At 28.5% G+C, this 20,874-nt stretch overlaps 4 protein-coding genes across 4 annotated transcripts; 1 reads left to right on the top strand and 3 right to left on the bottom strand.

Annotated features, from left to right (window-relative positions):
* Positions 1-1,498: 1,498 nt before the first annotated feature.
* On the bottom strand, positions 1,499-10,473 carry LOC130663196 (cuticle protein 16.5-like). The gene is made up of 2 exons (XM_057462312.1): positions 10,087-10,473; positions 1,499-2,079 (listed from the first exon to the last, which is right to left on the bottom strand). Exons 1-2 carry the CDS (start codon positions 10,381-10,383, stop codon positions 1,675-1,677), a joined length of 702 nt encoding a protein of 233 aa, XP_057318295.1. The 5' UTR covers positions 10,384-10,473; the 3' UTR covers positions 1,499-1,674.
* LOC130678638 (cuticle protein 16.5-like) lies at positions 4,716-5,218 on the top strand. The gene has a single exon (XM_057485977.1). It carries the CDS (start codon positions 4,789-4,791, stop codon positions 5,116-5,118), a length of 330 nt encoding a protein of 109 aa, XP_057341960.1. The 5' UTR covers positions 4,716-4,788; the 3' UTR covers positions 5,119-5,218.
* Positions 10,474-13,686: 3,213 nt separating the features above from the next.
* LOC130678636 (glycine-rich protein) lies at positions 13,687-15,265 on the bottom strand. The gene is made up of 3 exons (XM_057485975.1): positions 15,124-15,265; positions 14,198-14,353; positions 13,687-14,090 (listed from the first exon to the last, which is right to left on the bottom strand). Exons 1-3 carry the CDS (start codon positions 15,133-15,135, stop codon positions 13,830-13,832), a joined length of 429 nt encoding a protein of 142 aa, XP_057341958.1. The 5' UTR covers positions 15,136-15,265; the 3' UTR covers positions 13,687-13,829.
* A 630-nt stretch (positions 15,266-15,895) lies between these two features.
* Positions 15,896-19,430, bottom strand: LOC130678635 (tubulin beta chain-like). Its single transcript, XM_057485974.1, has 3 exons — positions 18,154-19,430; positions 17,573-18,037; positions 15,896-17,478 (listed from the first exon to the last, which is right to left on the bottom strand). Exons 1-3 carry the CDS (start codon positions 18,208-18,210, stop codon positions 16,660-16,662), a joined length of 1,341 nt encoding a protein of 446 aa, XP_057341957.1. The 5' UTR covers positions 18,211-19,430; the 3' UTR covers positions 15,896-16,659.
* Between the last annotated feature and the right edge of the window lie 1,444 nt (positions 19,431-20,874).

The following is a 20,874-nucleotide window of genomic DNA, read 5'->3' as shown; positions in this document are numbered from 1 at the left end:
TCGGGTGGTAATTCAAATTGACTACTTGGAATTGGCTATTTCATTATTACCACCCGACTTAGACGTATTGCAAATATTTATTCGCGTGAGACAAGAAAATTTTCGTGTTCAATTTATAATACAAAAAAATTCTTACGCTCAGAAATTCTTTTTTTCTGTGTAGTGCCAGATAAATTAATTTTCATTAAGAAAGAAAAATTAAAATTAAAGAACAAGTTTCACAATTAGTTTCAATTCTATGGTGATTTTTTCTATTTTGATTCTTAATATCTTACTTGTTATTTTATTAATTTTTAATTTTTATTTTCGTCTGAGGGTGAGGAGGAGGCTTCGCCCCCGGACCCCGCATAATATTTTTATATAAATTTTAACATCTGTTGTTTCACCTTCACACCTACTTCATCATCTTAACACCGCATTAGTAAATAAAAATAGTATCTGAATCTCGTGGGCAATCGACAACTAACTACACATGTTGCACGATATACCATTCATGGCAATTGAAAACTATTTTTATGACACATAGCTTGCATGTTTTTACAGCTTACGGAATTTAATACAATATCGACACTGTATTTTACAACGGAAACAATAAATTTTTAACTAAAAAAAATTATTCAGTGGATCAGCATTAATGTAGTTAAATTGAGCTTTTAGAAGCCCATAATTTTTTAAGCTTTTAAGTAAGTACAAAATATGTTATTTCGAAATAATTTTTTTCTCATTACTTTATTATACTTAACAAATTTTGAAAAGAAATTTTTGGTAGTCAAGATTTATAAATTTATCATAGTATAGATAGGCTTATTGTTTTATGATTCAAAAATTTTGTTTACTTTATCAATTACAAAATTTTTGCTGAAATAACGCCAAGAAAATGTTGATTCATAATTCTATTTATATTTGTGATTGATTTGAATGTGTTGATAACTTCAAGTAATTTGCTTTAAATTTAATGGAACATTTTCAACAGCTAATGTCGTAGGAAAATTTTTTTTGTACAAAAAATTTTTTCTACGGCATTTAAATTTTAGAGCCGTTTTATGTGAATTGAAAAAAATGCATTTTTTAATTCTATATTTTTTGAATCGTGCATCTTCGGATCGGTGAACAATTAAATATTCTGAAAGAGAATGATTGTTTTGCAAATTATATAAAACGTTTTTCTTTTTACAACAAGTTTTTCTACCAAATTGAATGAAAAAAAAATTGGGATGCTTAAAGTTAGTTGAAATTCACACTAAAATTGATAAAAAAAAAAAAAATTGGTATTTTACTCTCGTTCATTAATTTCTTAATCTTTAAAGCACTTTCATAAAAACTTATAGTGCAATGAATACTTGCACTTTAAATTATTATTAAGATCTTATTATTCAATAAATATGTTAATTTAAATCTTAAAGTTTACTTAAATATTATTCTTAATATAATTATTATTAACTAATATAATTATTTAAAATACAATTGCAATGGGTAAAAAATTTTTAAAAAATTCATGTTTATATCGATAAAGGTGAAATATTTTTATTGAAACTGTAGTATTATCATTAAGTCATAATTTTTCATATTCTTTTAAAAATAAAAATTTTTTAAAAATCAATTCAGAATTACAATGATTGTTATGTTGATAAAAAATTTTTAGCGTTTCAAAAATTTTACTTCCAATCGATGTTTTTAGTGAACGGCGACAATTGCTGGTTGTGGGTAGGTGAGATGGGCTGGATGCGCTGCGTAAGCTGGTGCTGCAACATGTGCAACGGGAGCGGCGTATGCGACAGCTGGTGATTGATGAATGTGTGCAATTGGTGCAGTGTAGGCGATAGCTGCTGGTGCAGGGATGATTGGACTCTTGTATGATACTTTGTATGTATTGGCGTAGCTGGTGGCAACCGGTGCAGCAGCAACAACAGGCGCAGCGGCAACAACAGGTGTAGCTGCCACAAGAGGAGCCGCAAATCCAGGTTTAGGTTCTGGTGCAGCGGCTACACAAGCGACCAGGGCGAAAAGTACAGCGAACTTGTACATGTTGATTGGCTTATAGACTTGTTCGTACTTCGTGAATGAAGATCGAATGATACTCTAGCTTTGAATCGACGCTGCTTTTATTCACAATCTTCTACCCCATGCTATCGACGCTTGGCCTCCCATCATCCAACTTTTCTATACAAAATAAACATACATACTTCCTCATAGCCCATTGGCTTTGCTTGTACCATCTTACTGTCTTGTTCTTGTATATTCTACTTTCGTTCATACCAACAACGCAATCATTGCCAAGGACTTCAGACACTCGTTTGCACTCGATTTCTACTTTTTGTCAGTCACCACTTAAGAAGCCTTCAGACTTCAAGTTATATTTATAATATCAAATAGTGATAAAAAAGCTATATTTTGATATAAAAAAATTATTTATTATTCTTTCATAATATACATCATATATTTTTTTTCCGTATTGAATATTTAATTTTACGATGCATTAATAATCATGAGCATGAGATTATATATTTTTTCATTTCAATTTTAATTTGACTTTTTGCAGTGAGAGCGAGTACTGTCAAGGCTTTTTTTTATATATTTATTTGCTGTATTCCATAAATGGTTTGAGCACATTCGACAGCTTTTATTTACCATATAATTTATTTTATCTCGTGATTCAATTTTAAGAAAATACTTGTCTTGATGGTTAAACGATTTGTGATGACGTGGATAAATAAAAAAAAAATCGAGTAAACGAAAATAAATAAAGAGTCAAAATCAAAAGAGTATTGATAGATTTATAAGATAATTACATCCTTATGACATAAAAGTATATTTAAATCAAAAAGACTTAATGTAAATATAATAAGAGATTCTCGTATGAGTAGTCAGATAGGAAAAAAAAAACGCATTATATATTATAGTTCAATTAGCTGATTAGTCCTGATAATTCATAATACTTCTAATTATCGTGCCCAGACTTTTTATGAAATTAAAATATTAAAAAATTTATTTTGGAAATATAATAAAAAAGGGCGTACTAAATCTATGAACATTTTTTGCCCACGAAAATTTCTAAATATGAAGTTAATTTTTCGAAATATTTATAGCTTCTGTCCAACAGCAAAATAAATTTTAAGAATTTATAATTATATTAAAAAATTAATGAGCTGTTATATAAATCATAATAAATAATTTAAATATGAACCAATTTTTTTTATCGATAAATAATGCTAAAAATTTTTAATCGGAATTATTTTTTAACCAGTTCTGTTTAAAGAATATATAAATATTAAATTTTGCTCCGGTTTTTTTTTCTTCTCAATCTTCTTGATATTAAAATATATTTGATATACTTCTTAAATCATTTTTTTTATTCAATTTAAACTTGGTATCCTTTATAAAGTTCTTAAAAATAAGAAACACGATATCAAACGAGAATATCAAGTTTATTAAGAAATTTAAATAAAAACTTTAAAGAAAAAAAATAGTAATAATTTCAAATTTAACCAAAACGTAATTAAATGCATCCTATAATAATACACTACTGTATTACGGCAATAAAATACGCACTTTTATTCCCCATGATAGCGGTCGCTTTCCTACAGTAAACCTAGGAACTCGCCGGAATGAGTCCGTACGTTTGTCTAGCCGCTCATCATGACGAATGCATCCTAATAATACGGGATGAACCCTGGTTAGATCTCCACTAATGTTGTCCGCTTTCTACCCTTATTAATCTAGTCAGACGTTAATGACATACGTAACAATTTATCATATAATAATTGTTCTCATATTAGTAAATTGATGTGTATTTGAATCTATCCCTTTGTAACCAATACTATTTGTAGAACCAGACTAAAGCCTTGGTACTTGCATAATCCATATAATAATTAAAAAGGTTAATCTTTGATCGAGATATTATGCATGATAATAAGGTTTACATTATTAAAATTATTTTTTATTACCTAAGTCTACAAAATAGAAACCGATCTAAATTGAAATTATATCTGATCAATTTTATTTCCATAATACTAGCATGAATAATGGCATAATCAACAATTCATAACTACAAATGTACGTAGGTGTATTTTAAATAAAGTAATTTTTAATTAATTAGCTATCAAAAATAGACTTTTCCTAATGGCTCTAAATAGCCTTCGATAATAAATTAATCGTACGTAATTTTGTAACATCACTGATTATGTATAAATATATCATATACATTGTCACGTATTATTACATCCATAATAGTAAGTCTATTACGGTAGATATATAATCTATTATGATATATAAAAATTATGAAATTCATTCGAAAAAATAAAAATAAATAAATAAATTTGTTGCATGCATTTATTTACATATGCTCCGGTCGTAGTCATTTTAGTTGTTGTCATTACTCATGACTTAACAGTTATTTTATAATAAAAAAAAATATATTTACTTAAATAATATTACCGAAACATGAATTTATGATGTTTATTTAAATTATTATTATGTACTTTTTTATTTTGTATTTAGACAATCGCGCAATCTAAAAATCAGCTCAGGTAAAAAAAGACATTTTTTTAAACCTTGGCCGTGTCAATCTACACAATTGTAAACGCAATAGCCAATAAAGAGATTGTCAGATCTCATGGTACTCAAAGAGAAAGACATATTTTACAGTTTCTTTCCCTTCTCTGTAGTCTAAAATTTTCGGGACTGAAAAGTAGGGGTATGTTAGTATAAAATGACTTGATCACAGAGTTAAAAGTACAATTCGATCAAATAACGAACGAATAGTAAGTTCTAAAAATTTATAAAATCATCATGTTCAAGTTTGTGACTTTGTTGGCTCTTGTGGCTTGTGCTGCTGCTGCTCCTGCACCTGCACCAGGATATCCAATTGCATACCATGCTGCTCCTGTAGCATACCATGCTGCTCCGGTAGCATACCATGCTGCCCCAGTAGTGCACGCAGCTCCTGCAGTCTACCATGCAGCTCCAGTTATTGCTTCAGAACCACTTGCAACCAGTCACGCCAGCTTATACAAAGTTGATAAATCTACAAAATACGTCGCTCATCAACCACTCGTCACCTATGGTCAAGCATACACCTACGCAGCTGCTCCATTGACCGCCGTCCAGTACGTTCACTAAATAATTAAACCAACGCGAAATTTTGTTTATAATTCTATATGATAAATCAAATTTTATAAATAAAAAATAAAATGAAATTTATATTTCTTCAACATTAAAACTTAGTTATTTTTATTATTCAATACCTTGATACCTGATATGATTAACAATTGATCTTTTTTAAGTAGATTGTATTTCTATAAGAGTTTTATGAACATAATTTAATACTGATAAAAAAAAACTATTGTAGCTTATAGTGGAGTATAAAAGCAAGTGAATCTACCTTAAAAAATTATTCAGTGTACGCATTCAAATTGATAAAGTAAATAACTAGAAAAATATTATTATATTTAAAAATAATTCAAGATGTATAAATATCTTATTTTTGCTGCAATTATAACCGTGACTGTGGCTCAGTCAGGTTATCTTCAAACATCTCCTGTTGTTTCACAATCTTTTCCTGTTGCAACGAACTCGTATAGGTAAGTTGTAAATATTATTTCTACATTTACTTTTAACGTTAACATCATCGCCTGAATAAAAATATTTGAAACGTTCAAACGTTACATTAAATGTACATTGGTTGAATTATTTATCAGAGATTATCTTATTTTAATAGAGCTCCTAATACTTTTAATCCTGCTACCATTTACGATGCTTACTCAAATACTCCTGAATTGACTTCAAACAATGGCGATGCAGCTAAAACTTATCCTTATTTTACAGCAATTTCGTATCCTTACTACTAAAAAATTTATGTAAAATGAAGTACTTGTATCGGAAACGACTATGATTTATATAAAATGGCTTGGAATTATAAACGAATAAATAATATTTAGTTAATATACCATTGTTTATTTTATTAATTGATATAGACACATTTATTCTTTAATAATCTCAAAACTTTTTAAACTTAACTTTTTATGCAAATTTTTCAATTTCCTTGTCAGAAACTCTAAGTATCAGCAAATCAATTACAATGCAATTTATGTGAGGATTTAGAAATACAAACATATTTCGAACTGTTGAAGCTTTACTGTCGACGTCATCCAGCTCTGATAATTCTAAATAAAGAAAAAAAAAATTTTTTTAAATCAATAACAATTATCTTCGTAACATAAAATTATATTTCAGTAATTATGTCGATTTGAAAATTAAAAAATGTATTTTTATATTTTTTTCTAACTATTAAAATTTTTGTAACTAAATTGATAATTTGGATTTTGTATTTTTTTTTCTATCAGCTTAAATCAAATAAGTGATTGAACAAAAAAGAAAATTTATGGCAAAATTAAAATTTTAGACTATTACGAAGATTAAGTCTTATTAAATTATTGATCGTAAACTTTTAATAATTTTGTTTTGTAAGCATTAAGAAAGAAAAAAATAAATATCTAATCAAATCAATGCAAATCGTCAATTTGAATAAGTGTGTAATAATTTTAAATTAAGATCATATAACACACTTAACCGAAGTTAATTTTTAAAAGTGTTAAAGCAGCGATTAATATTTAATAGTAATCTTGTTCGATTGAATTTCTACACTGTAAAAAATTTTTGAAGTGATCGCGGATTAAATCTGGAGTGAATGCGGGGCGGGTGGCTTTTTATTTAATTCCCTTGGAGTGAAATTATTTTGATAGTGAAACTCTGGTTCGCAGTGAAATTGACTCCCAAAGGGAGTTTATTTTTATATTAAAACACTGAACTGAATGTGGATTTAAAAAAAATCTAGATCATTCCGAAACCACTGGAGAAACAAACTCCGTATCTGTGCCGGATTCGGAGTGATTTTTTCTGAAACTCCGGAACTCCAAGTGACGGAGTGAATCCGCATTTAGATGAAATCCGCAATCACTCCGAATTCACTCCTGATTTTTACAGTGTATATGTCATTTAAACCCTTAAGGCCAGTTTTTCAAACCGAGTTTAATTTTATCCGGGTTTTAATTAATATTGCTAGTATATCTATAGGGGAGGGTGGGGCAGAGCGGCCCCCCTGAAATTTTGACCAAAAAAAAAATTTTTTTTTTTTCGACTAATTACTATAAATCCGATATGTTTGCGCATTTTTACCCCTACGCATGACATTCGGGGCAAAATGGACAAGCCCAAAATTTTGAAAAAGTGATTTTCTTATATTCTTATCGTCAAATTAAAAAAAAAATTATTATAATTCCACATTTCTAGCCCTACGCATAACACCTGGGGCAAAATGGACCAGCCGAAACTTCCGAAAAAATTATTTTTTCATATTTTTCGGCCGTTTCTTTATGTAAGAGGCAAATTTGGTCACTAAAAATTTATAAAAGTTAAATTTTTTTTTTTAGTTGATAAATTTTTGAAATAAAGTAAAATTATAGAATTGATTTTTTTTTTTTATTAAATAACAATTAGTAATTAAGGTAATCGAGAGTGAACGATTTTTTACGCTTTAAAAAATTTTTTTCGAGTAATATAAAACCAAAAATAGTTGTCAAGAGAAAGAAATACATTCTTAATGATGAAAACAATTTAAAAAAAAAAAAAACGAAAAAAAAAATTTTTTTTATCACTTTTTGAAGGGGGGCCGCCGCTCTGCCCCACAAAAAAAAAATTTTTCAGAATTTTGGCAAAATGTCCATAAATTTGTTCGAAATAGGACAAAAGTAAAGTGATCTTATGGTTGAAAGCCACAAAAAATAATAATTGGCTTAGGGGGGCTGCTCTGCCCCAGCCTCCCCTATATTAATAATATATAGATATACCAGCAATGATAATTAAAACCCGGATAAAAATAAACTCGGTTAGAAAAACTGGCCTTTAGTATTTGGTATTTTAAAGTATTTCGCTTACACTTTAGTAATCTCTTATGGATTGAATAGTGTTGCACAGAAAAAAAAGTTATCTTGAGTCAAGAAAACTTTTTTGAAGACAAACGTTTTCAGGAACCAGTCAAGATTTTTTTGAGCCAAGAGAATTTGTCTTGGTTAAAAAAAATTTGTCTTGATCAGCGAAGATTTCTACTTCATCTGAGAAAATTTAGGTTTCCAAAAAAATTTTCTTGAATCAAGAATATTTATTTAAGAATTTACCTTCAGTCGAGAATTTTTTTTTTTCTGTGTGTATGAGTAAAATGTTCTAAAAAAAAACGAAAAGGCTAGTACAACTCACAACGGGTATATTTATAAGTAATTTCATAAAGTTAGCATATGTAAATAAATTGATTTAGAAAATACTTAAAATTTAACAATGTTTTTTCCATTACCATAAATGATGTAAAAATATTATTATTTTTTTTTTTTTAATTTTTTAACGTTTATTCATCTGTACAGAACACCGTCTTTCACGTCCTCCAATACATGCTTTTTTTTCAACAATTTTTTTATCCTACCGGTATATTGCGTTATAATAATTCACTATTGTTCATTCTAATGAGGCTATTAGCACCGCCTTCACTTTCATGCTTTAATGAGTAATTTGATGACATCGGTTATTAATCGATTAATAATATACGCTCACACATTTCAAGGCTTTATAATATGTCTATTAGTAAACTATACTCAAAGTCAAAAGTGAGTTTGTATATAATATATAATCTTTGTGTAAAAATGCATCAAGAATTAATAGTTAAAGACAAATACGTAAATAAAATGAAATGATGAGAATATAATTTCACTACAAAAATTGAAAAGGTTAATATTGCTTAAGTAAATCACAAAAAATTTTTTCAAGGCCAAGTGTTCATTAATTTTATATGTATTTCAGATTATAGAAAGATAATGCATTTGGAGTATGACAGGGTACCTCAATAGGTTGAGGAAAAAAGATTTTTTTATCAAAATTATAAATTTATTTTGAGTGATAGAATACCCAAGGTAAAACGCAATATTTCATCATAAAAAAAATAAAAAAACGTTGTGTAGTACTCCGTCGTGCCTAGGTCAACCTTATATTGTGTTTATTGTAACGAAAGTTCTTTGCCTTTTCTATTACCGCTGTTAATTGGGTGTTATTATTTCTAATTTAAGTGTGTTATTATTGGAATATAAATGATTAATAATTATAAGTTATTAGTTATTACTACATATTTATATATGAGGAAGAGGGGGGGGGGTAAGATGATCTCCTATTTCATGATAATAACCCGTCTCTAAAAAATCTTTAAAAAAAATTTTTTTTTGTCATTTTCATGTTTATTAGGCACTAAATAGTTCATGGGTGCAAATTCATCAATCAAGGCAAGTTGGACCCATGACCAAAAAATTTCAAATTTAATTTCCGCGTATTTTTTTGTTTGTTAGAAACAAAATTGTTATTCTGTATCTTGTACACGGAAAAATTATTCTGATTTGAAATACTATAGTGTGTCATAGTTGTGATAGTAAAGCTGGACCATGTTGGCCACATGCAGAAATTAAAATAAACACATGAAAAACTTACGATATAACAAAGATTTTTAAATTTACTTACCTTCACAACATGCAATGACACATAACTTAACTATAATAGTACTTATTCATTAATTTTTTAGCAATCACAAAAATTTTGATAAGCCTTAACATTCAACTAAGCAGAAAAATAAATATTAGAATGTAAATTTACGTTGAATAATTTTATAAAGTAATTAGAAATTTTCCTTAAAAAAAAACAGTATTTTCTTATTAGAACATAGTTCATACTTACTTTTTGAATTAAAATAAACGAAAAAATGATGACTTTCAATGTAAATGCGATAACTTTTGAACAAAGAAAATTTTCTGGAGAACATCTTCAAATTTCGATTTAAAAATATATTCTGTTGATTATCATCAAGAAAACAAGTTCTTGAATCGAGGAGTATTAAAAGTATTCAGTGATCTTAATTTTACAGGATATTGATAATAAATAACAAGTAAATAAGATGAATGCATGTTTTATTGTACAAAAAAAATCAAATCATTTTTCACCATGAAAATAAATAGTTAAAGTTGATACAGATAAACTTGTCGAAGTTGATTAGTGATGAATGATAGCTGTGTGGGCGACAGGAACAGCTGCATGAGTAATATGAACTGGATGTGCGATAATTGGTGCAGCCTTAATAACTGGAGCTGCGTGCAGAACTGGAACTGCCTTTACTAATGGTGCAGCAGGAACGACTGGAACGACTGCCTTGGTTACTGGTGCACGGTAGCTGTTGGAACTTGAGTAGCTCACTGGAACAGAGTGTACAGCAACTACAGGCGCTGCAGCAACAAGATGACCAGGTTGAGGTGCAGCAGACACACAAGCAACGAATGCAATCAACACTACAAACTTCAGCATGGCTGATAACTTTTTTTTTAGTATTACTTTAAAGTAAAGAGTTAAATGTTCTTCGACTCAGTCGGTGACTGTATGATGCTTCTTTCGGTGACGACCGCTCTTTATATATCCCCAACAAAACCCGGTCCTTGTAACTTGAACCTTCGACATTAATGTATGTGTGTTAAAATTGCTTTCAACTTTAAAATAAATGAAAAAAAAAAATGGCCCAACGACCCTCAACATGTATGAGTTGATGTTGCATGACCTTGGATCCCGAAGAGAGATCTCTCTAACCTGTCTCCATTTAAGCATAATTTAATGCTTGAGGGCTGCTTGATTAAAAAGCCCATCTCATCGTACAGATTATTATCTTTCGATAATTATTATTAAATATATATAAGTCGTTAATGGAAAATTATATTAATATTGTCAAATAATTGATGTTCAAAGTTAAGATTAATTCAATATTTTTAGTATATAAACTTGTATATCATATTAACATATACTTTAAGGTTGGTAATTTTTGATTTTGTCTATTATAAATATATCATGATGAATAGAGCGAGTCAGATTATATGTGCCACCCAGATTGACGAAATAAGTCATAATATCAATTTATCTCAATCTCAAAATGACACCAATTTCGACCGTGTATCTCTGTACCACTTTCGTCATCATTGTACCCACAAAAGTTGTGCAATCCTTGAGCATAATATTATTTTCATATGGTGTATAAACTGGTCCACCCATTAAATCTTCTGTTGATGACAAGCTGATCTCATAAATTTTTTGTTGGAATAAAGAATGGAAAAATTGATAAATAAATTTTTTTTTTTTTTTAAAAACTACAATATTACTCTTTTATGATTTAAAAAAAAAAATCATTTAAAAATTTTTATAATTTGAAAATAAGGTTCTACTTTAAAAAGTAAAACCTTATCAGTGTCGTATTCTGTATGATATTCCTGACAACATAATACATCGATTTTAGTTATTATCATTTTATTAAAAATTTGCGAAAATGCGATTCCTCTTTTGGCGTTTTTTGACTGGTCTAATAAAAAAAATCAATCAGATTTATTGAACTAAAAATCTCTAGACTAAGATTGTGTTCTTTAACTTTAATCACTTACTAGGAATTCGAAATACCCCAACATCAACTTCAGAGTACAATTTGATCGAGTCAGTGCTCGAATTAGGACCTGTGGCGTCACATAATGCTAGTTTCAGGCTCCAACCATACACTTAAATCACTGCTGTTGAGCCGAAGCGCCTGTACTACTTATAAGAAATTAGTCAAAAGTTAGTAATTAATTTTCAGGGTCTCAAATCGAACTTTCAATGTTCAAAATAATTATACTTTTTGGATCGTCTTTGAATGGACTATGTTTTTCCCTGATATACAGTCGGACCTCGTTATTGATTGAAAATAAAATTAATTACTTTTATACTTTTATGTAAAAATAGGGGTCCATTTTTTTTTTCTTTAAAACTTCGTAACTCACATATTCTGCAGTAAAGGAGAGTATTTTCAGATTTTAAATCCCACACAGAAAAAAAAGGATTAATGCAAAAAATTTCTTAGGGCAATTAAAAACTTTTTTGGAGCGAGTAAAAAATTTTTGGGACGAGAAATCTTTTTTTCTGTGCATAACTCACTGACGAATTGAGATTTTGCAAATTTTTTTTTTTATTATTCAGTTGAACTCGTCAAATGAGCTATTGAAAAACAAAATTTTTGAAGTCGCAATAAAAAATTATACCTGCGACTAACTTACAACAGGTTTTTTATTTATAAAAATAATTTTATTTTTTTTCACACTGTAAAAAATTGGGAGTGAACTCGGATTTTTTTGTATTTGAATTTTTTAAGTAGAGTGATTTCGGAGTGATGTGAATTTAATTTTAATTCGCATATAAGGGAAGGGGGGGGGGGCAAAAGAGGGTAGGGTAGGCAAAACGAGGTACCCCCAAAATTTTATAAAAAAACATTTTATATTTTAAATGGTTTTTAAACATTCCAAAATCCCTTCGTAAATATAATTGAGCGTTATTTTGAATTTTTTTTGTTAAACTTTTTCAAAAATCAATTGTCAGTTGCAAAATATTAGTGACTTTTGTTTTATGATAAAAACTATTAAAAATTTGTTTTTCTTCTTTCGTATCCAATAATCATGTAAAATATAATTTTTCTTCATGTAAATTACTTACAAAAAAAAAATGTAATTTAATCAAATTCATTTAAAATCCAGAAATTTTGTTTTTTTTTACCTTTTTTAGAAGGTACCCCATTTTGCCCGAAAAATGAAAAATTTTTTTTTTTAATGGTAACTGAAAATTTATTCTATTGACTTTGAATATCATTAAAAAAAAAAAAAAAGATTAAGCGTATTTGAATCCTCGAAAACTTGGTATTTCCCTAGGTACCCCGTTTTGCCTCTCCCTTCCTTACACTGATCTGAAGTTTCAGTGTTAAAATAAACTCCTTCTGGAGTTAATTTTACTGTAGAGGGGATAAAATATATAAAAAATCATCCACGCCGCATTAATTCTGGACTTAATCTACGTTCTTTCGATCCCCGAAAATTTTTTACAATGCATCTATAAAGAAATGATGTAAAATTTGTAGCTATAGTCTTAATTTATAACTATTGTAACGATTTTTAAGCAATTATTGAATAATAAATGTTGCTTTAGAAAATTGTCGTATAAATGCTCAATTTATATTTGATAAACTGTTCAAGATAACGAACTATTCAAGCTCTTCTACTACAAATTAGATTTTAAAACTCCATGTTACAAAAAATACCATGATACAATAAAGAACAAAGCTTGGGATATCGAAGATTTATTTAAGAGATATGCCTCGCCTCGCCTCAGCCTTGATCCACTCCGTGTACTCCAAGTTTTTTTCATCTCATCTGCGTCTCGTATGACGCGGGTTTTCTATCTCTTTCTGACTTTCGACTATATAAGTACTACAATGGACAAGGCGATATTTAAAGGTCTGTAAGTTTGTTTGCCGCACATAGACGTTCGTTCATTGCCACGTTAATTTCTTTGAACCAGTCACTGGCTTATATATAAGTGTCACAAAAAATGTCTAATGAAAGTGATTTACAAAGACCAAAGCACGACTCTAGTGTTACAATTGATGCATTTGCAATAAATTACCATCTCTTGCTGATTCACTAACACTTTATCTCTTTTGCGACTAATAAACTTTATCTAATGACTTTTTCATTCTATTTAAATCTCTTTAAATGTCTGTTAAGTAATAAGATAACTAGGTATATTAGTTAATAAATAAATATTACAAAATTTAAAGAATTGCAAAAATTTTATTAACTCAAAAAAGTATTATTTTGTATATAATACATCCATAGCTAATTTAATTGTATTTACATCCGTCCTTAAGGTACTTAGGCATCACTTAGTTTGGTTTAATTTTTGTGAGTTTAGTTCTAGTATCCATGTCCGTATCCGTAACCATGTCCCAAACCGTACCCATGTCCCAAACCGTAACCACCATATCCGTATCCATGCCCATATCCGTATCCATGTCCATATCCATGTCCTAAACCGTAGACATTATGTCCGTATCCATGTCCGCTGAATCCTGAGTAGTGAGGTGCAACATAAGCAGCAACTGGAGTAGCGTAATGAATTTTAGTGACTGCTGGTGCAATTAATGGCGCTGCAATTACTTTAGGAGCATAGGCAACCTTTTTTAAAAAATACACATATATTAATACATTATTTCATCACGTATATAATGGGAATTTTCTCATTTATAAGATACTGTAAATTATGATAAATGATAACGTTTTACCTTGTAAGTATTAGCATAGCTGGTGGCTGGAGCATGGTAACTCACAGTAGGTGCATAACTCACAGTAGGAGCGTATGCGTGACCATAAGCATGACCATAGCCGTATGGGGCGACGAGTCCTGCAGAAGCATATGCCACCAAGGCTAAGAAAACCAACTGAAAATAATTATAAGTATTTAATTATTTTTATGATTTATTTTAACATAAGTAACTGGATCAGTACTTAAATGATAAAATTATTAAATTGGTTTTTGGTTTTATGAAAATCTTGATATTATTAATTTTACATTATACTACTGGGAGTACAGTAAGATGATAATTTTTATTTTTAAATACTAATTTTATTAATTTTTCACAATCACAGGATATTTAAGTTTTCACTTATTTTTATTTATTAGAGTAAAATTACCGTTCGCGGCCACTGTATTTTTTACGGACACATAATACTTTATTTTAACTTTACCACTGAGAACAATGATTTGGAGTTGCAAGTAAATATGTTATTAATATTGTTTTTGTGGCAATAACATATTTTCTTGAATTAAATAAATTGTCACTCCTGCTTAAATAAAATTACTTGAATTAAACAAATATGCATTTGATTCAATAAATATTTTCTTAATCAATGAAATTGTCCGTAAAGTAAATGATTTAATTGAATTTGCGAATGATTTTTCTCAATGATAACTTTTTTAAAAAATTAACGATATAAATTCTAAATTGTTTTGTTGAAAATTTTTTTTTTAAATTAATTACCATGTAATTTTTAATTTCTCAAATTACTCATTGTACAATTGAAAAATTAAAAATTTAATTACTTCATTTTATATAAATTTTATCATATAAAAGTTAATTTTTAAACCGTTATTAATAATTTAGTAAGAAAGATGGTGATATAATTATAAAATATTAAAATGAATACTTACAAGCTTGAACATTTTGTTAAAGTTGCTGTTGTCAACTCAGAAGTATCTGACTTAGACCTATCCCTAGGACCTCTTATATACCCCATCAATAGTAGAATCTTGAGAGAATGGACAATGTTGTGATACCGAAGGTTAGGAAAAAAATTTCCCCCATACTTACGATAGAGTCACACGTCGTAGAGACGTGGAGCATTAGAGCGTATCTATGATGCTGATGCCCTTCTAGTTGGACATACATCCGTTGAAGATATTGTGGGGATGTTATGTAGGATTTATCACTCATTCGTTGTCATGATCCTTACAGCCGATCTTTCGATTCCAAGGATCAATAATCGATCATCTACGTTGAATCAAGAGACACAAAGGTAGGGTCATGAAGGCCAAAGTAATTACAAAAGAAGAAATCGTTCAGTGTGTATTTGTCGTGAGAAAAAATATATTCACTTTAGTGGCTACTGTTGCTCTCTGTGCGGTACCTTGAAACAAAAAGACATGATTACCTGCGTGTATATAATTATTATGTTATATGCACATTTTTTTCTCCTTTTTTTTATACACCTTGGGAACCTGGTGTTGTCAAGCGTAAAAACCAAATGAATAGACACACCCACGAAGGAGACACCATGTGCAATCAACTGTAAAGAGAGATGCGAGGTCGTGAAAATATTATTTAAAGTTATGGTTATTGTTTACTGAAAATTTTTCAAGGACTATTTCTAATCACTTAATATTGATAATAAAAAAAAAAAGAAAGAAAATTACACAATCGAAATTAGTTTTAAACTAGAGTATTTATTTTTTTTTTTTTTACATTCGCTAGATAAATAAAATTTTTTAACTTTAGGACAAAGGTTGTAATTACATTATAGTTACCTATCATCTTGGAATTATGTGAATTGTTTGTGGAGTAAGGACAACAGGATTTCTCTTCTTGCATGATTATAAAACATATTATTACATTAAACACTAGAAATTAAAAAAAAAATAATAAATTAAATGAAAATTATAATTAAGATTGTGAGATAGGTTAATAGTTTATTGAAGATTTAACAATCTTGAGTCATAACTTTTATATTGATATGATAAAAATCAATATTTATTAAATGTCATTTTTATAAACCAAAGTATTTTTAATTATTAGATAAAATACATGTTAAATTTAATCAAATTAAATAATTTTTTCCGGTGTTGAAATCGATTGAATTAATAGTATTATTAATCAAAATGTAAATAATGTAATTTTAGAATAATTAATAAGCTACGCAGAGTCACGTTCAAATACTTATTAACTAGTGGTCAATGTTGGACGGTTTGTGTACAATCAAAATTAATTGCTCATCAAAAAAAAAAAAAAAAAAAATTTAATTTTAACGTTAAACAAAGCGCGTAATTGCGTAATTATTAAATAATGGTAACAAGTGTAATAATAGTCAGAGTTATGTCGACTTGAAAGAATGAGAAGTAATTTTTAATCTTCTTGAAGAGTCAAGAAAAGTCATGAAAAAAAAAAAAAATGAACAGAGAAAAAACGATTATTTATGCATCTCCTTCGCCTTCTTCATCCTCATCAAAATCGCCTTCGTCGTCAGCTGTTGCTGTTTCATATTGCTGATACTCAGAAACCAAGTCATTCATATTAGATTCAGCCTCAGTAAATTCCATTTCATCCATCCCTTCACCAGTATACCAATGAAGAAATGCTTTACGCCTAAACATTGCAGTGAATTGTTCAGACACACGTTTGAAAAGTTCCTGAATAGCTGTTGAATTTCCAATAAACGTTGCTGACATCTTTAAACCTCTTGGTGGAATATCACATACTGCTGTTTTCACATTACTTGGAATCCATTCAACAAAATATGTACTATTTTTATTTTGTATATTAAGCATTTGTTCATCAACTTCTTTCATAGACATTCGCCCACGAAAAACAGCAGCAACAGTAAGATACTTTCCATGACGCGGATCACAAGCAGCCATCATATTTTTAGCATCAAACATTTGTTGGGTTAATTCAGGAACAGTTAGTGCACGGTATTGTTGTGATCCTCTGGATGTCAATGGTGCAAACCCAGGAATAAAAAAATGAAGACGTGGAAATGGTACCATGTTTACAGCAAGTTTTCTTAAATCTGCATTCAATTGACCGGGAAATCTTAGACAAGTCGTGACTCCACTTAATGTTGCACTTACTAAATGATTCAAATCACCGTATGTTGGGGTGGTTAGTTTTAAAGTTCGAAAACAAATGTCATATAGAGCTTCATTATCAATGCAATACGACTCATCTGTATTTTCTACCAACTGATGAACTGATAGGGTGCAATTATAGGGCTCCACTACTGTGTCAGATACCTTTCAAAATTTTTTAATAACCATATTAATTCAATTATAAAAATAATAATAGTTATTTATTGGATATATTTAAAAAAAAAATAATTAAAATTACTTTTGGTGAAGGAACGACACTGAAAGTCATCATAATACGATCTGGATATTCTTCACGTATTTTTGAAATTAAAAGAGTACCCATTCCTGCACCCGTGCCACCTCCAAGAGAATGAGTAAGTTGGAAACCCTGCAGACAGTCACAACTTTCGGCTTCTTTTCGAACAACGTCCAAAACAGAATCGACCAATTCGGCGCCCTCGGTGTAATGACCTTTAGCCCAATTATTTCCAGCGCCACTTTGACCAAATACAAAATTGTCAGGACGAAATATTTGACCAAAAGGTCCTGAACGAACGGCATCCATTGTTCCAGGTTCCAAATCAACTAGAATAGCGCGTGGGACATATTTTCCACCCGTCGCTTCATTATAGTAAACATTTATACGTTCCAACTGGAGATCTGAGTTTCCGTGATAGGTTCCAGTTGGATCAATTCCATGTTCGTCTGATATGACTTCCCAAAACTAAAAATAACAAAAACAGTTTTATTTTCCCCATTCATTAATTTTTTTAATAATATATATTTTTTCTGAGATTTTTCATATATATAATAAATAAAATAATAATAATAAATAATTACTTTAGCACCAATTTGATTGCCACATTGACCCGCTTGAAGATGAACAATCTCACGCATTTTTTTTTTTAAATCAGCAGTTTTTTTATATTTTATTTAATCGAATTATTTTTATATTGTCAAAAGTTTCAATACAAATCAAAAAATTTTATTGAAGATGTTGATTGATGAGGTCAAATATCAAGGATATTAATATGAGTTTAATGATCTGCACTAAAATAATGTTTAATTGTTTTTTTTCCTCTCCAAGGTAACCGTCAAAAACTTTTATAGTCACAACACAAATGTTATCGAAACAAAATACTACCGCATCAACATTCATACGACTAAGTAATTTTTTTTTTTTTCTTTAAATTCATATGATTTGGAATCAGTATAAAAAAATTATAAATGACTTTAAAATTTATTTAGTATTCATGATAAGCTAAAAAAAAATGAAGTATAAATTATCATTATGATAAATTACACTGGCTCATAAGATTAATAATATATTATTACACTATTAAAATTATTGAAAAAATTTAGAGTATATTATATTGATGATAACTAAATTAAAAATAAATATTAATTAAAAAATAAATATACAATAAGTTTATAATTTGAATTTAATTATTTTGTGCTCCGTCACTTCATAATTAGCATATACAGTCTGTGTCGGTGAAAGATTTCCAATTTTTATAATACTTGTTTGTAATTGATCTGATTCCATGTGCTGAGTACTTATCGGAGATTGTTCTAATTTTAAATCCATACAATCATTATTACCCGCAACATTTTCTTTTATTTTTTTAAATAATTTTCCGGGTAGTAAAGGTGTTTTGGTAAATTCTCGAAATCCAGGACGAAATATTTTATATTCGTTTAAAGGAGAATGATTAATAGTGGGTCTAATAGCAAACACAAGTTTTCGTGGCATTTTTAAATACTAAATAATAAATATACTGTCGTCAATCAATCAGATTTATATATCACGAATGGATTAATCATTTCTTTATATATTAAAAAATAATATTGATAATAATGCAGACAAAAGCAACAATATCAATTAATCTAATCATTTAAAGACAAATTTAACTGTCGCTGAACAAAAAAAATTGTAATTATTGCAATGTAGTCAATATATGTGTATGTATATACTTTTTTTTTTTAATTTTTTTATTAATTAATTACGTCGAATCGATAAGAACCAATTGATTTCAATTACATCTTCATCTTTACATCAAATGGATCTGATATAAAATGCATTAATTTTATATGGATTTCATATAATTATTATGATTATTCAGATGGTCCTCCTGATATACATGAATTAATTTTCTTAGCAACGAAATGTTGCCAAACTCCAACGAGAAGACTTAATCCACTGAGCACCGAACTTGCAACTATTGTCCAGAAATATATTTTACTTTCGTGGTCTGTCAATTTTCCCGAATAGTGAATTCCAATAACAACAACTAACAGGATAAAGCTTATGACAGCTAATCCCAAGTGTATTAGACCGGACAATGACAATGCAGATCCCAAACCCTCACATTCTGGTGTTAATGATACTTTTTTTACAGCACTTTGTATTCTGCTGCCAATATTTGAAGCGGATAATCTGTTCATTTTTATTCAAATTTAAGATTCGTAAATAGATATATATACACCGATTGGAAGTAATTAGCTTTGCTATCTAAATATAGTAGATATTTTTTTAAAATTATTTCTTTAATAAATATTTCGTTTCTTTATCTAATAATACAAAGAAAATTTTGAAAATTTTTTATTCCAATAACTTTCTTTTTCTTTGTCTAATATATACTATAAATATTTTAAAAGTTTTTTTTTTTTTTCAAATAAAGCGGAGTATTAATAATTTATTTCTTTCTCTAATAAATAAAATAAAATATTTGAAATTTTTTTTTTTTAATTTAATAAATTGTTTTTTCTCAAGAATATTTATAATAATTATAATTTTCTGTATCTTAATGTAGTATTAAAATAAAAAACATTTTTTTTTAATTAAATTAATTTTAAAATAGATAATTAATTATAAATTATACTATTTCATAAATTTCCAAACATTAATTTTGAGTTTTTGAAATGTATAAAATAATACAGTTATTGCTAAAAGTATAATACATATTATTTTATAAAATACTGAAAGTTGTGTGCATAAAATATAACCAACAGCTAATAAAGGGGTTATTATAAAAACTGAATCTAATGTTTTGTCGATAAATGATTTTTGATGTACATTAGGTGTGTCATTATTCTTTTGAGGATTGTGTCTAATTCTATGACTTCTTTCATTCGTATTTGAAGAAGTTTGAACGGAAGATAACTCTGAATTTACATGGTCAACACCATGTCTATTTTTATAAACTTGAAATGCTTCTTTCATTATAGGATGAGCGTCATCGATTTTTGGTTCTGTAGTTGAAGTTGATGGGCTCGATAAATTCGCTCTTGTCGATGTAGAACTCATTAATAATTTTTATTTATATTTTAATTTTAATTCTTGTATATTTTATTTTTTTCTCTTCTATATATACACTGAGAAAAAGAAATAATTTTATTAAGAATATTTACTTGATACCAGAACATATATTCTTGATAATTTTCGAGAATATATAATTTTGTCTCAAGAATTTGTAGAATTGATGGAAATAATTTTTATTTAATTCAAGTGAAGCTATTCTTTTGTTTACCCACAATATAATATCAAAAATAAATTTGATG

This window comes from Microplitis mediator, chromosome 2 (genome assembly GCF_029852145.1).
Source record: "Microplitis mediator isolate UGA2020A chromosome 2, iyMicMedi2.1, whole genome shotgun sequence".
Lineage (NCBI taxonomy): Eukaryota > Metazoa > Arthropoda > Insecta > Hymenoptera > Braconidae > Microplitis > Microplitis mediator.
Note: the sequence above shows the minus strand (reverse complement) of the source record. Positions and strands in the feature narration are given on the sequence as shown.